This window comes from Centroberyx affinis, unplaced genomic scaffold (genome assembly GCF_046629955.1).
Source record: "Centroberyx affinis isolate AG114_WGS23_722 - 3 ecotype Tasmania unplaced genomic scaffold, CSIRO-AGI_Caff_v1 ptg002806l_1, whole genome shotgun sequence".
Taxonomy (NCBI): Eukaryota; Metazoa; Chordata; class Actinopteri; order Beryciformes; family Berycidae; genus Centroberyx; species Centroberyx affinis.
In genome coordinates this window covers 152,858-168,819 of record NW_027280952.1, presented here as the reverse complement: position 1 = coordinate 168,819, position 15,962 = coordinate 152,858, and the positions used below count along the sequence as shown (strand labels likewise).

General features: G+C 40.6%; 2 protein-coding genes across 2 annotated transcripts in view; one reads left to right on the top strand and one right to left on the bottom strand.

Moving 5' to 3' along the window:
• The window catches only part of mdn1 (midasin AAA ATPase 1), a gene marked incomplete at its 3' end in the record, with an annotated part of 37,609 nt that extends 34,336 nt beyond the window's left edge, over positions 1-3,273 (bottom strand). Inside the window, exons 1-7 of the mRNA XM_071535987.1 lie at positions 3,025-3,273; positions 2,487-2,713; positions 2,169-2,393; positions 1,334-1,441; positions 755-947; positions 425-634; positions 179-310 (exon numbers count right to left, since the gene is read on the bottom strand). Of these exons, the coding sequence (XP_071392088.1) occupies positions 179-310; positions 425-634; positions 755-947; positions 1,334-1,441; positions 2,169-2,393; positions 2,487-2,713; positions 3,025-3,120 (1,191 nt within the window). The remainder of the gene's footprint in view (positions 1-178; positions 311-424; positions 635-754; positions 948-1,333; positions 1,442-2,168; positions 2,394-2,486; positions 2,714-3,024) is intronic.
• A 1,826-nt stretch (positions 3,274-5,099) lies between these two features.
• casp8ap2 (caspase 8 associated protein 2) lies at positions 5,100-15,670 on the top strand. The gene is made up of 9 exons (XM_071535984.1): positions 5,100-5,139; positions 5,615-5,689; positions 5,944-6,047; positions 6,242-6,316; positions 7,806-7,921; positions 8,279-10,905; positions 11,101-13,633; positions 13,848-13,947; positions 14,063-15,670. The coding sequence occupies exons 1-9, from the start codon at positions 5,100-5,102 to the stop codon at positions 14,123-14,125; spliced, it is 5,733 nt and encodes a 1,910-aa protein (XP_071392085.1). The 3' UTR covers positions 14,126-15,670.
• The last annotated feature ends 292 nt before the right edge of the window (positions 15,671-15,962 follow it).

The following is a 15,962-nucleotide window of genomic DNA, read 5'->3' as shown; positions in this document are numbered from 1 at the left end:
GCAATAATGTAATAACAAGAAGTAGGTCTAACATTGAGATAGTCCTAGTTTTATTTATAGATTAGATGACATTGTTTAGTGAAAGTCCATTCGAAGTTTCTATTGGAACAGGTCCAGGTTAGGGTTTATACATGTTAAAGAGACTGAAATACACCGATTCAACAGTGTAAATACTGACCACATCCAGGGGTGCATGGTCAATGTCTTCCAAGAGGATCCACTGGCCGGTAGAAACAGCTTGTGTCAGCGTTCCTGGCTGCCACACAAACTTCCCTGGTATATCTGTACAGCGGTACATCCCTAGCAGCATCTGTGAAATCACAAATTATCAGTGAATTCATTGCATCTTAGTTATCTTATCTTCATCCTTTGATTCAGTCTGCATTAACATACTGTAGCTTAGATTGATTCAAAGCTCTCTCACCTTGCTGTCAGTCTGATCCCCAAGCTGGATCTTGAGAATCTCTGTAGCTTTCGTATGTCCGGTGACAGCAGCCATGAACTCAACCAGGGCAGTTTTGCCGCATCCAATTGGCCCCTCGATGAGAACGGCCTTCTGGGAAGCCACAGCCAACGCCAGTCTCCTCAGATTGCGGCAGGTCGAGTCCACCAGCACCAGATCCTTTTGGTTCACCTATAGGGAGAAAATACAACGTTAGGACTACACCTAAAAATCAGAAACAAAAGCGGGGATCTGTATCATGCTGGGACAGTCCCATTCACCATTCAATGTGACAAATTAAACTGTATTTACCTGTTCTGCCTGTCTGGGTACTATCCTGGGTAGTACCACGCCACAGACTGCCACCACATTCTGGGACAGGTCCTCCGAAACTACCTGGCCCCTGGTAAACTTGTTCGCTTTCTCCTGGCGCCACATCACAGAGCCCTGATTGGCTAAGACCAGGGCCTTCTCTACCTCCAGCTGCTGGGTTTCTTCCAAAGCCCTGAATGCACATCAAAGCAAAAGTCACAACATGCAACCTGGGAAGTATCAAAATATATCAAAAGGTATCACAAGTCTTCAAAATGTTGTTTTCCTACAATGAGGACTCCAATTATCTTCTAGTTTATGGGAATTGAGCAAATGAATTGTGTGTTATCTGATACTCTAAATGGATTCAAAAAAAGAAGATGGCATTGAGAAATATCAACCAAAAAAGGCACTCAATCACATAATCACATGGTGAAATGTGCATTCATTAAACAAACAACAGTATTGAAAAAAACTATTGTTTTAGAGCCATTGTTGTCTCTCAGATGTCGAAAGTAGCATTGGTATTTTGGCATTTTCCACAATACTATGACAATGCATAATCAAAAGAATACATACTTTATTTTCATGTGCAGGATCTCATCACTTGTCAGCACCTTTCTCAGAAAGATGGTTTTCTGATTATCAGTCATGTGAGAGACCATCGCTAAGCAGTGGGCAGTGTACCTGTTGGACACAGTGGGAGAATGTTTTCATCTGTTGACCGCACAAGCAGAAAGCACAAGCCCTTATTTTTATAACAAGCTGTAGCAAAGATACACAATAGTAATTACACTGTTGTAACAGCAAAATGAATAACTCAATGTAATCTCACCAAGTTCATTTCGCCCTGATACATCTGATTGATTTTGTGTTTAGATAATGTCAGCTTGTTAGCTAGGTAACCTTAGTATCAGGTTAGCTAACATCACTGTGTTGTAGTTAACACATCTGATTTGCGCACTAGCTAACATATCTAGTAGAAGCTAATGTTAGTAGTGGCTAGTTGTCACATGTTAACATTAACATAAGTTGCTTTGCTAAATTTAGCCTGCTGGCTAGTTAGCTAGCTACCAAAGCTAAAAAACCAACTGTTTGTTTAGGTTAGCTGAGCTGATTCTTCTCAACCTACAAGTCAAAGTCGAACTTTGGAGTAAAACTAGGACCAGAAGATAAATTAGAAATTTTAGAGACAAATCTACATAATGAGACTGTTCACTTTAACTTATAAAACTACTGAATGGATCTACACCTACTACAATCAAAAATCTCTTTTTCTTGCTTAGTTGTTATATATTTAGTGATTATATTGCACACAGCCCGTTCTCCAGTGGACCTCCATGTGGTGGTTTGTAGGAGATTTGTGGCACGACTGCAGCGCCTCTACAGGTCTGAACAGGAAGCAGATACTCACCCTCGAACCATGACGTCGCTGGTGAGCAGCTGCGACACGCAGGGACTCCAGTCCCACAGCACCCGAAACTTGGCACAGTCACTCTGGAGGAAGCGCAGGGTGGCACCCATGAGGTCGCGCAGCTTCATCCTCCTGGGTCCGTACTGGACCGCAGAGGACTCTTCACTGGTGAAGAAGAGCCTCTGGAACACCGGCGGGGCATCGTTGAAGTACCTCGCTGCAAACCTGAAGGGAGAGGAGAGGAGTGTAAGATCAGAGTCAGGGCAGAGTGGAGGGGTGTTTCACATGTTCAGCGTGAGGAGGAGAGGGTCCACTTACGCCTGTGCGTCAGGACTGATGCCCAGCAGTTTGCTGAGCGCCACACACAAGCGCTCATGGAGATCATGGTTGATCCTGCCGGTGGATTTGACCCTCTCTGCGTTCCTCTCCAGCAGGTCCAGAACGAGGGGTCGGAGGTGTCGAGCGATCAACAAAGTATAATCCTTCTCCAACAGCAGCTGAGCTAAACATCCCAGAATACACTGCCTGTCCTGCTGGCTCCATATCTGAGGAGAGATCACATGTCAAACAGGTCCCAATTGAAATATTGATTGATTCACATAGAAGCCAGACATAAATCAAAGCAATTTCTTCACAATATTCCCGAGTAGAGGTTAGCAACACTGCAATATGCATTTAATGAGACAATATGCATTAGCATACTTCTATAGTTAGATTTCTAGATAGACAAAATCATTATTTGAGGAGGAGGAATTTGCATACTCAGTACAGGACGCGGTTTGATTCACAGTGTGAAAAGAAACAACTCTGAACACAATATTCTGTTCCTAACAAGTCAGAAAGAAATATATCTTACCTGTTTGGCCAAATATTGGCTTAGTTCGTTGTGACTTTTGTCAATATGTCTGGATATGGTGCCCAATGATGACAGGCTCAATTCTAAATTTTCCATCGTATCATTTGTCGTTTCTGTAGGAGCGATCTACCACGAAAACAAGCTCGAGCGGTCTGCAAAGTAATATGACGATCTGCTGCTCGTTAACCAAATTGTGAGGTTCATCACTTGCTTGCCTGTCTGGTTTGTATCACAACACATAAGCACGTTCCCGTCAGTAGTGTTAAAATCCTGTCCACATGTGAGTAAAGCACAAATCCTTCCGGGTCGGTTGGATTCCCGACGTCGCGCTGATGACGCAAACGAAGAGCGACAGTGGCACAGTGCACCGCTCCGAGAAAGAAGCAACTTTAGCTCTCGCAAAAAAAACAAAACACTGCTGCTTTTCACGCTTTCGTTGTTGTCAGTAGATTTTTTGTGAATAGTAGGGGTTGAAGAAGTCAGCCAGTCGTGGAATTGTTGACTCCATTTAGGTTCTGGCACCGTTTTTAAGAGTATTTTTGTTTTGGGAACCAGGCAGCTGCAACGCTTTCTTCAGTGACAGACCGCGGGAAAATGTCGTTACTTCCTGTACAATGAAGACTTGGCGCGGCATTGCTGTTGTAAACACCAGGAGGACAAACATCAAGTAACAGATGGTGAGTGAACTCTAATTTCTTTTTATGAATGACGGCTAACCGATGCGTAGAGATCACGCTTTTATCCCAAATTCCCCGAGCTTTTCTTTCGGCTTGGGTTAGCTTCATGATACAGGCTGCGGGGAAATATAACGGTGGGTAAGTATGACCTCGGGTATCTGATCATCTCAAGGCAGACAACCACCATTGCAAGAAGAAACAAGTACACTTTCTATTTATGTTCTTCTGTTATTCAAATCTACGTGCTGCGATGTATATATCTATTTGCACCACAGAGATAGTGTGTCCGCCTGGAAAATGTGTGTAAACAGACTTTATTCGGTTTTACCCTCCACTATATCTTTGGTAACATTTGATTCAAGTGCAAATTTCAGGAGAAAGCGAAGCTGTGAGGGTCCACAGAGTGTAGGACAGGACTTCAGCACAGTAAATGTTGAATATGTTGAATAAATGTTAAACAATAGGACATGGGCTGGGCCAGTAACTTGGCTGGCTCACTCCCATTTTAAACAATATTCAGTCAGAAAGATTAAACTCAAATTCAACAGTACACTACTATGTGCTCAAGATTATTTTTTTCTTTCTGCTTCATTTCATTCCTGCTTACGTTTCTTTCTGCTTTTGCTTGATGGCTTTCTTCTTTGTTTGGGAATCACAATGGGGAAAATCCAGCTGGCACTCAACATTAACCTTGGTGTGTAATGTAATGATTAGCTTCAGTTTGCCTGCTAAAAAGAAGAACACTTAGTTGTACCAACCTTAATTATATCAGCTGGTTTCTGATGTTGACTGTAGAAATAGTTAGCAAAGTAGGTGGAACTAGTTTTTAGAGATATATTGTTAACTGGGATTAATTGTGATCATGTGGTTAAGCTGTCCTCTTGCTTTAATTCTAGCTGTCAGCTAAGTATTTTTCCTCAATAGTTTTTAGCACAGTGATTCTCAACCTTTTTCATATCAAGGACCCCTAATTTAGTCCACATTAGAGCCACGGACCCCCATTTGATGAGATGTTGTCTCTCGGACCCAAATCTGAGAATATGTTTATTGTTAGAGATGATTTTGTCCAGAATTCCTTGACTATCTGTATTGTAGGTAGAGAGATAACAGAGAAACTATGATCAAAACAGTCATTCTTCTACATTCTCTAATTGTGTTAACTTCTTGTAAATTAAATAATGCTGAAATTTAACAGTTCATCAATTTTCTGGGGACCCCCTCAAGGACCCCTGGTGGTCCCCGGACCCCACGTTGAGAACCACTGCTTTAGCACATGTAAAAAAAAAAAAAAAATTGTCTGGTTTATGTATACAGACTGGCAATAACTATCGATTTGCTTTTGGTGTTGTTACCAGGTACTCATTGTAAAGAAACTGAGCCACAGACAGATTTGGAAGAATGGAGACGATGTTCAATGACACCAGTGATGTTCATGGTCGTAAGTATAAGGCTATTATATTTACATTTCTTTAGTGATATTTGTGGGCCCATAAGGACTTGTTATGGTTTGTAATAAGTCTATTATACAGTCTAATATCTAGTGTATATGTCTCTTTCAATGACTCCTGTGGTGATGGTTTTCAAGGAAAGATTATAGGAAATGTTTCAAAATGAGAATCATTTGGGGGGAAAAAACATCTCCCACTCTCAGAAAATGATTACTGACATGAAACTAAACACTGAAAACATTGAAAGTCTTAAATTTGAAGAGGAGACATTTGCCTACCAATTACTAACATTTTCGAGGTTCGAATCATTATATTTATAAAGTACTGACTCATTAATTTCATTTTCTTCTAAAAATGGATATATAATTTTAGAGTTAAACCTTTCTTGTAATGTGAAGAAAAAGCTGATTATGGCTATAAGTTGTTATGATATTGGTGTAACATTTTTAATATGCCTTTCCGCAGTGTTGACACCTGTTGTCGATGAAGATTCTGTGGATATCTATTCCGGGCTGGATACCAGTCCCAGCCATGTTGCAGGTAAAAGTCCTTTTAATAAATTCAGAATTCAAATCCCACTTATAAAACATGAAATGTCAGAGATAATCCATTTATCTCATTTTATCCATTATAGAGCTCTAAGTTCTTTATATGTGTGAAAAAGGGGAGAAAATGAAGCTTTAATTTCTTACATGTTACACAGGGCTCTTCATATTGTGTTCCCTCTTTCGGCCTTATATCTGACACCGTCATCAGCGTATCTCTATTGATTGTCTTATTTTGTTTTATTGTAGAGAAGCCCTCTGCCCTTCTTTCTCCTCGGCTGACGGAATCAATGGATCTATATGAAGAAATTGTCACAGAGGAACAGCAGAGTAGAGATTCATCTTATAATGAGGTCAGTTGTCATGTCCTGTGTGCTTCCTTTCTCTGTGAATTGCGTCACACTAATAATACACAAATCAAGATGATCTGATGGAGGCTTTTGCCAAAATCACCACAGTCTGATGAAACGCTACATTACTGCAGTCGCTGCACCTGACAGTCCATCAATCTCATGATCCCTTTTTTTTTCTTTTTGTTTGTTTGCAGTTGAAGACAAGATTCCATGCAGCTCAAAATCAGATTGAAGAGTTGCGCAGAAGACTGCAGCAGATGGAGACACAGGTTTGCTTATTTTGTTTCTATTGTACAATATGTCTCAAGTATTTATAGGGTTACTACACTAGTCTGGAAAAGGACTGAAAATAAAGTTGATAATTTCTAGGTCTTGAAATGTTGGGGATTGCACAAAAAGTCAGCAAAGTATAGAAAATATATTGTTTTTCATTCCTTATACACATCTGATGACCCATTGTAAGTATTTGTACACCCACTGTCATTTCCCATGTTATGGAGTTTATTTTGTGAAGATTTAGCTTCAGCTGTAGCGTGATATGGTCTAGCTGACGGTCATATTGACCAGTCATTAACAACCAAAATCTAATAATCGAGTCAAAAAATGAAGATCTGGAACGTGTATCGAATGTTGAAATGGAAAATGAGTATGAGCCATGTCTTAAAAATAACAGAATTTGTAATCACATTAGAAATTAATCTAACTTTAATACTTGTTGACCTTTGGCACTTTCTTTCTAATCTTTTCTAGTACCAGAGAAAGCCGATAATTTCTGTCTCCATGTAGTATTGGCATGATTTTATATGCAATGTTTCCTTCAGATTCATTTAGCTGTAGTGAACCCCCACAGGTAGAAAAATATAAATATAATGATTTTAATTTGGCCTTATTGCTCAGCCAACCCAAAAAATAAGTATTAGAATTGCAATTACAGCACAAATGATATATATCCAAATAAGAGCTGGTCTCTGTGTGTTCATTAGTTTATTCATTTGTATTTGTGAGTAATTTGTTTGTGCGTAACACTTTTTGCAATGTGGTGCTTAGGGGAATTATAGCATGTGCTCTTTAAGCCGTGCAGAGCCCTAAGAGCCCTGCATAAGGAAAATACAGTTTGCGCTCGTACACCAGGCAGTATGGTAGAAGTCTCACAAGCCAAGCCAGCTTTACATTGGTATGTGGTACAGTAGGGCTGGGCGATATGGTTGAAATCAATATCATGATAATCATAAGGATTTTTTTCGATATCAATATATATCATGATATGGTTCATGTATGCAAAATTACATTAAATAATCAAATTGATGTTCATCTCATTGAACCGAATGGTAATGTTAGGTGTGATGTCAAACAAAACAGAAATATTCAAATAATATTCCTACCATACCTCATTTTATCAGAGTTTTCAAGTAAAATTTGCTTGTCATCATCAATTCAGACAGCAGAAATATGTCACGATATTAAAATATCTTCATATCATCACAATATGATTCCACTGAAAGATGATAAACGATAATATTGAATTATCACCCAGCCCTATGGTACAGTCACATACTCACATAGCTCACATAGCTCACTCTGCCCCTCCACCTGAGCATCTATAAAACACTCACACACCTCTTAAACTACGACTCCCTCTGGAACAGGTCCTGGAATGGGCCAAGGCAAACCTGGGTATCAGAACAAAAATTACCCTCAAACCCACATCTACCAAAGATTCTACAGGAAACACTGACATGGTTTGTTCTCCTTTCACAGAACACAGGGTTGAACACTGAGAACACCCGCCTCAAAAAGAACATCTCTGCACTTCTAAGAACTGCTAGACAGGAGGTGATACGCAAAGATGAGGAGATTCAGAGGTTGAACCAAGGGTAAGATTTTGTTGTAAAAATATTTTTTTTTTAAATAAAATCATGTACATGATTAATAATGGCAATAGAAAGACATTTGTCTTATATCTTCATCACTATTATCTGCATTGTGTTAATAATTGTATCCAGGGAGGGAATTTAAAACAAGTTACCAACCAAATGCTGCAAAAATTTTTGCTACATCTAATGAAAATTTTAAGAAGGTATTCGAAAAAATGTACTTTGCTGGTAAAATAGAGTAAGTGGCTGGTTAATTTGGGGATTTCTTTGCTACTGTGACCTGTAGAAAAGTGACTTGCATGTACTGATCGTGTGTATGTTAACTAATTAATCAATTGTTAAAATGGTTCTCCTCAGGTCAGGGAGAGGTCACCCTCATTATCGACCTCAGATAAATGGTCTGCGGAATCCAGATTCAACCAGGCGGACCTCCTCAAGTAGCTCCACGAGTAAGCCACCTCCGCCACCACCAATACGACCACCACCACCACCACCACCAACCGGTCCTCCTCCCCCTCCACCACCTCCTCCACCATCATCTCCTCCAGCACAGTCTCTACCGCCTTCAACACCCAGGGAGAACCGTCTTCAAAGGAATCCCCCTCAGCCCTCCAGGAGAGAAAGCAATAGTGCCACCCATCAACCCAATGCGTCTTGTGTTGAGTCGAAAGTTTCAAGGCCACCCTCCAATGTCCACGCAAAATGTTCCTCAAGAGAAGATTTTGAAGCATTGGCAAAACAAACTGATCACTCTGTTATCAAATCCAGCAGCAATTCATCATCTGGACACAGTGAGTTGGACAAACGCAAACAATCCAAGCACAGAGACGAAAAATATCAAAAACTATCTGAATCAACAGATAGAAGACACAAATCTTGTTCAGATCCCAACAAAGAATATCATGTGAAAGGAATGTCAGAGAAAAACAGGTCTCACAAAGCAGAGAAAGAAGCAGGAAGAAAATATGACTACAAGTCATGTAAAAGCAGAAACTACACAAATGTTGAGGTGCACCACAGATCAGAGAGGGCTAAAAGCCCACCACCAGAGATTTTACATAGTGCAGCTTCCTCTGGTAGTGGTGCTAAAGGATTCTCTGATGACACAAAAGGTAGAAGTCGCAAGCGGAGGAAAGATGAAGCTAAAATTGCAGCAGTGGACTCTGTACATAGTACAACTTCTGTTCGTGGCTCCAGAGAGTCATCTAAAGACAGTTCAGAAACAACTCGAGAGCTTGGAAAAATCAAGACTGGAGATGGACACTGTAGAAAAAGTTTGGACTCAAAGGACCGGAAACAGTCCTGTTCAAATCAACATAGTGAGCATAGTGAGTCCTCAAAAATGAAGGGACGGGATAGTCCTTCAAGGGATCATCGGAGGAAAGAAGAGAGAAGGCGTGAAGATGAGACCAGGAGAGGAGATAAAGGAAGCACTGCGTCAGACAGAAGCAGAGAAAGTGAAAAAAACAGATCAAAAGAAAGGAACCAGGGTAAAATGGAAGTCAGTAGTAAAGATGGAAAGAAAAAGACAATTGAGACCTCAAAGAGATCCTCTGAAGAATCAAACATTACTGGGAAAAGCTCTGTGGGGGAAAATAGTCCAAACAGGAAACTGTGTTTCATGGAAACACTGAATCTCACCCTTTCACCAGTTAAGAAGCCACTGTTGCCCATAGATGCTAGTCAACAAGAATCCACACCAGTGGACACGGTAGTTGAAAATGGACCAAATGATGACAATGAGCAGCCTGATATGGAAGATATGTGTGTCATAGATGAAATAGACAACAGTCAATCAGAAATAAGGTTGGATGATGTTGCAGATGACAAAGATGTAAAGTGCTCTTCTGATATCCCCAAAACTGCAAGTCCTGAAATTGTACATGGGAAATGTGATGATGAAGAAGTTGCCCAGGAAAAGGACAAAACCCATACTGAAACCACTGTGGCTGATGAGCAACTTGAAGACAATTCTGTCCAAACTACCTCAGCAAGTAGTCAGCTCCCAGAGGCTACAGATGATCAAGTAACTGTGCATCTAACACCAAAATCACCGGAGAGTATTTTTCTCACAGCAACAGATAGTGACATTTCAAAAAATACTGTGGACAATACAGACAGCAAAATAGTTGAGTCTGGAGATCTGGAGGCTAGAGCTTGTCTCACCGGCATGCCTGGAAGCATCTCAAAAAATGACACTTCAAATTCTTTACAAAAAGCAAACCCTGAAAATCAAACTGAAGAATCTGTTTCCATTCCTGAACCCAGTGTGCTAGATTCAAGCGTAGAAACTCCTAGAACTGCAGTACGTCCAAGCCTCCCTGTGGATGCAGTCAAAGAAGATGCAGTTGCTTCACGGGGAAATCCTGTTGCTGAAGATGTTACTGGAAAGGCCAAACCAGAAAGTCAGCAGATCTCACCCTCCAACCTACCTGAGGGCTGTCAGAAGCAGCTGTGTCCATCTGCTTCATCAGATTCCACCCACAAGAAAGATGCTTGTAATATGCAAGATGGTCCCAAAGATGCAGATGCTGTGTCTAGTACAATAAGCCTGGAGGCTTTCCCACAAGAAGGGTTGAGTTTGCCTGAAGCTATTTATGTTTTAACACAGACAAATGAAGACGACAGTGATGTCAACAGCGTTGCAGCTGAGCCGAGTTCTTCCACTGGCTGTATTGGGGTGTCCAAAGTCAGCAGTACAACAGAAGAAATGACACTGCCAGACAAGTACAGAAGTGTTCTTACTCTCACACCAAAGAAGACCTTCAGTCCTGGAAAGTGTCATACAGAGAAAGAGGAGGGTAATATTGAGCCTTCCAGTTCCATTCCATTGCTTCATGACGAAGACTCCATGATGCACACACTGAGCAGTCTGAAGAGTATCCCTGATGCCATAAGCCCTCTTAGGAGCCCAATACGGCTAATCAAGAGAAATCACCTGCATTGTCATGACAAGCCAACTCATGTCAAAAGCCTTCGAAAAGGTAAGGTGTACCAGCTATTTACGTGATGTCATGTTTAATGTTGCATATTATACAGATGTTTTTCTTACCATGTCTTCATTGAATCAGCTGAAAGATTATGAAATTAATTCAGCTGTACAATTTCAAGTGTGCCACCAAACTATTTCTATATTTATTTATTTATTATTCAACGTACACATTCTCTCCCTATTGCAGATTTCTCCAGCACAGCTGTTGATGCCAATTCAATGAAGTTGGATGTGAACAAAGAGAACAAATATCCAGGTTCTCCCGTGAAACATGAATCACGAAACATGGGCGACACGGCATCAGATCTTCCTTCTAGCCTCTCTGACAATGAGCTGGAGGAAGGGGAAATTCTTAGTGAAAGTGAGGAAGCAACCGTGGTTTCTCCAATTCCTTCAGCCAAGAGGGCTAAATTAGCAAGACCAGTCAGAAATCAGCCAAGTCCTAAATCGGCGTCAAGGTTTTCCAAAAGAATATCCGAAGAGAGGTGTGTTGCTTCAAAAGAGATGAATGAAGCAGTGGCCGTATCTACAGGAAGTGCATCAAATAAACGTCGTTTTAAAACCGTTTGCCCCACAGCATCCAATGCTTCTTTCTCCACCATTGAAGAAGTAATGGAAATGTTCATCACAGTTCGCTCACAAATCCGAAAAAAGTACATGAAGCTTCATAAAAGCTTCCCCAAGAAGAGCTTCTATGGCATGATGGACAATTTCCAGGAGTCTTTTTTAGAATTTGTGGATGGTGCTAGTTTTGGTCAAATATGCAATCAGATGGAAGAGCTGAAAGCCAACCTCAAGAAAATGATAAAATCTGTATTTAGCAAAGTATCAAATAATGGTATTGTGAACCGCATCTTTGAACAGCAAGCAGTTGATCTGAAGCAGAAATTGTGGGAGTTTGTAGGTGTTCAACTTGACTTCTTGTTCAAGGACATTCAATCAACGCTAACAAGCTTTTGCAAACTAGCAGGAACAGAGGCTAGGGACAAGATGCCTATTGGAAATGAAAAATTACCTAGGCCATTTCCTATAAGTATTTCCCCAAAGCTGCAGTGTCGTCAGAAGTGCAAGCAACCTGTTAAAACCAGCCAGAAGAGAATCAAGCCTCGTCTTGTTGCTCGCTGCAAAACAGGCCTTGGCAGTAGAGGCAAAGATATCAGAATGACCCACATGGAAAAAGATGGGAATCTGGAGCCAAATCCACCGGTTTGCCCAATTACTCAAACTGTGGTCGAAGTCTTTCCTCCCAACAATATTCCATCAACTCCAGAAAAAAGTAATAAGGCTTCTTTGGTTCTCTCTCAAAGTGGTTCATTTCAAGAAAGAGCTGACTATGAAATACTCACAGAACAGCAAGCTTCCAGTTTAACATTCAACCTAGTGAGAGACTCCCAAATGGGAGAAATATTTAAGTGTCTCTTACAAGGTTCCGACTTACTAGACACCACTGCCACTGCTGGAGACAACACTGGCTGGTCCATCAGCACTCCAAGGAAGGATGCTCTCACTGGAGAAAGTCTGATTAGCATTACCACTCCTAGTAAATTTATTTCTCCGGCTAAATTTATTTCTCCAACTAAATTTGCTTCTCCCTCAAAACTTATCACTACATGGTCTAGCATTTCACCCCGCAAGATGTCCTCTCCACAGTCCAAAGTTCAGGTCCCGCTGAATCCAGCCTTGTTTGATGAAAGCTGCTTATTAGAAGTGCCATCTGAGACTAGGACAATGCTACAGTCCGGTTTGGTTTCACAGAGATCCTATTCCATTCTTGCCGAGGATCTGGCTGTTTCTCTCACAATTCCGTCACCCCTCAAGTCTGATAGTCACCTCAGCTTCCTACAGCCACATAGTACGGATATAATATCCACTCCAGAAAGTGTCATTAGTGCTCATTTCAGTGAGGATGCTTTACTAGACGGGGAAGATGCTACAGAGCAGGACATTCACCTTGCCCTGGACACCGACATCTCCAGCTGTGGGTCCAGCAGCAGTGTGACCATGGAAGCAGTGGCCCCACCATTATTTCAGTTTAAGCCTCACTTGCCCATGCAGGCAGTGGTGATGGAGAAGTCCAATGATCATTTCATTCTGAAGATCCGCCAGGCAGCCAGCAGCGCAGATGTCACTCTCAAGGCCGATGAAAGCTTAAGTCGAACACTAACAGAAGAAGACCAGTGCCACAGAGAAGGAGATGCATCATCCCGGGAAAGTCCCTCAAAACCTTTTTTGTCTGATGCATCACAGAAAATCTCTGAGTCGCAGAAAATAACCAGTCCCTCAAAAACTAGTCCATCAAAAACTCCTTCAGAGACCAGTCTGCATAACCTTGCTGAAAGCTCTGAAACAAAGAAAAGCAGTGAAATGCTGTTGCCTCATCTTTCAGATTCATCAGGAGATGAACTGGAGATGTCGGCATCTGACAGAAGTCTTACCATTGCAGAGGAAGTAAGCAGCACACCAGAGAAAAACAAAAAGGATTCTAAGATGGGCAGAAAACGGAAGAAGCACCAAGAGAAATCAAAAGTAAAGCGGTCCAGAAAGGAGGAAGAAAAATGCAAGGAAGAGACAGTCTCAAAAAGTCCTAAAGATAGAGGGACAAGAAGCTCAAAGAAAGAGAAAAGTAGAGCCAAATCCCCGGTGTCACCTCTGTGCCCCAACAGTCTGTCTGCGAAGAATGTTGTCAGGAAAAAGGGCGAAGTGGTGATGGCATGGACCAGGTCAGTAGTTCACATTCCAGTATTTACAACACACATGCACACTGATTCAATGCCTTGTGTTCAAGTACATATTTGTAGAGGATAAAGGATAATAATACAATGAGTCATTGTAAGTAGTACAAGATTGTGCAAATGCCAATTGTATAATAATAAATGGGAGAAAAATAGGGGTCCCTGAAACATATCATTGATTATTTTGTGCTTCTTCTTTCAGAGATGAAGATCGAGCTATTCTTCTTTTCCTGAAAACAAAAGGTGCCTCACGTGAGACTTTCTCTGCCTTGTCAGAAAAGCTTAACAAGCCATCAACGCAGGTATGTCTATCACCTTTTGTTTTTGTTGTTCATGATTTGCATTAGACTACTTACCGACTATGCAGGCAGGGCCTTATATGCTTACAATGACGATTAACCATTTTCCATTTTTCAGATTGCTGACAGATTTACCCAGCTCATGAAGCTTTTTAAGAAGCAGGAGAAGATGGACAGCTGACCCTGCTGATTTTGTGTGCATTATATTTATCCTACAGTGTTCTTGTATTAGGCCATTTAAACACAGATGGCACCAACACAGGTATGTTGGCTGTGATTCATTTGGTGGTGGAAGAAGATCTGGATGCAGGGTAGCCTAGTGATTACAGAGAAACAGAAAGTCACAAGTTTGATCCCCACAATGGCCAAATGCGTCCATCAAGATCCATCCTTCAGCAAGATACTGAACCCTTGCCGACATCATCAGCGAAAATGTTTTTCTGATGGACAGCAGGTTTAGACAAGGTTCATGCTTCTAAGGAAAGTCGTCTGTCAGAAGAATAAAAATACAGTCATTCTGTTCTTTTGTTTGTACTGTTTTAACAGTCACACATAAGTCAATTGAGATGGGTGTAATTCAAGAATAGTGATCTCCCATAACACTGCTGACAGGACAGGCTGACATGGATGTGAATGGTTGGTGTGAAATGTCCAATTACTAGAAGTAATGGGTGTTGTGTTCGCCTGGAGGAAGGCAAACAAATTACAAAAGTGTGTGTGCAGTTCACCACGATAACAACACAGTAAACTGCTTCGATGGAAATTGCAAATGGTCTTATCCCCCCCCCCCCTAAAAACTTTGATTTTTATTTTTTTTGGGAGTATGCATTAGCTTTTAGCAAATATGATGTGTGAATTGTGATCAGAACTATGTTGTAATGGGGTGGTGAACTCACCTCACACCAAGGGCTAATGATTTGCGTAAGGCTTTGTGTTTTAAATACAGATTTAAATAATACAAGCAAAACGACATCCAACACAGCATATCAACACCTACCAGTATTGTTGTGCATGTTTGATGCACTTGTGTTTTTTTTTAAATACATGATTACTATTACTGTTGCAATCACAAAGTCAGTATAGTTTCTGGGGATTTGTATCTTCAGCTGTTTTGCACATATGCATAAGACCTTGTTCTCTGTGCAAAATCTGTACGTGTTTTCCTTTCTTGGCCTTCGCAAATATGATGCACTGCAAATTTGACCATCTTAACAAGTCATTTGATTTTGTATCTAGTCTTAAAATTGTCGTTTCAAGAATTTCCATGAAGCATGTGACTTTTTTTTTTGATAGTGGAATGATGTGCCTTTTTCTGCCTTGTTTTAACATATTGACACTTGCTTCTAGAAATCTCCTAAAATAACAAACTGCATTGGAAACAAGTTGAAGTATTTCACCCCATTTGCTGAATTGTTTGTTGTTTTAAGAAAAAAAGACAAAATGAGTTGTTTAGATGGACATTTTTGCAGTGTAAAAGCTGTGGGACTGGCAGTTATGACAACAAACTGACCATTTTATGAGAAATCTATAATTTGGATCTTTTTTTTACTGGTGGGTTGGGGCTTCGGGGGGAGGGGGGGTCTGATGTGTTTGAAGGTTGTGTCCACATGTTTACATGTCCAATTCATGTATAATACATTTATGTCTATATGTTAATAGAAATTAAACATTTTATCTGCGGGCCTAAATGGCACCTTTTTTGACTGTTTACTTATCCCGCTGGTTATAAACAGAATGCAATGCAATAATTCAACATTGTGAATATTGTACATATTTCTTTACTGAAAATAAAGTTTTATTTATTTATTCTGGTGTCAGTTCTTAATCCTCGATTACTCACAATGTAGCAAGATTATTGAATGTTGTTTTGTATAATACAAACTTGATATGACAGGCCCCCAAAATAATATCTGTACAAATTGTCCCTGGAAGATCATTTGTTAGGTGGTACAGTGTACTGTATTCACCATGACACAAATATTCATAAAGTGGGGCACAAAGTATGGAAATTGAGGCCA

Excerpts from the sequence above, each read along its gene's own strand:
- casp8ap2 (XM_071535984.1), top strand. The coding sequence starts at position 5,100 with ATGGAGACGATGTTCAATGACACCAGTGATGTTCATGGTC. Across the intron at positions 7,922-8,278 it reads ATTCAGAGGTTGAACCAAGG|GTCAGGGAGAGGTCACCCTC; the intron begins GTAAGATTTTGT and ends GGTTCTCCTCAG. Across the intron at positions 13,948-14,062 it reads TTAACAAGCCATCAACGCAG|ATTGCTGACAGATTTACCCA; the intron begins GTATGTCTATCA and ends TCCATTTTTCAG.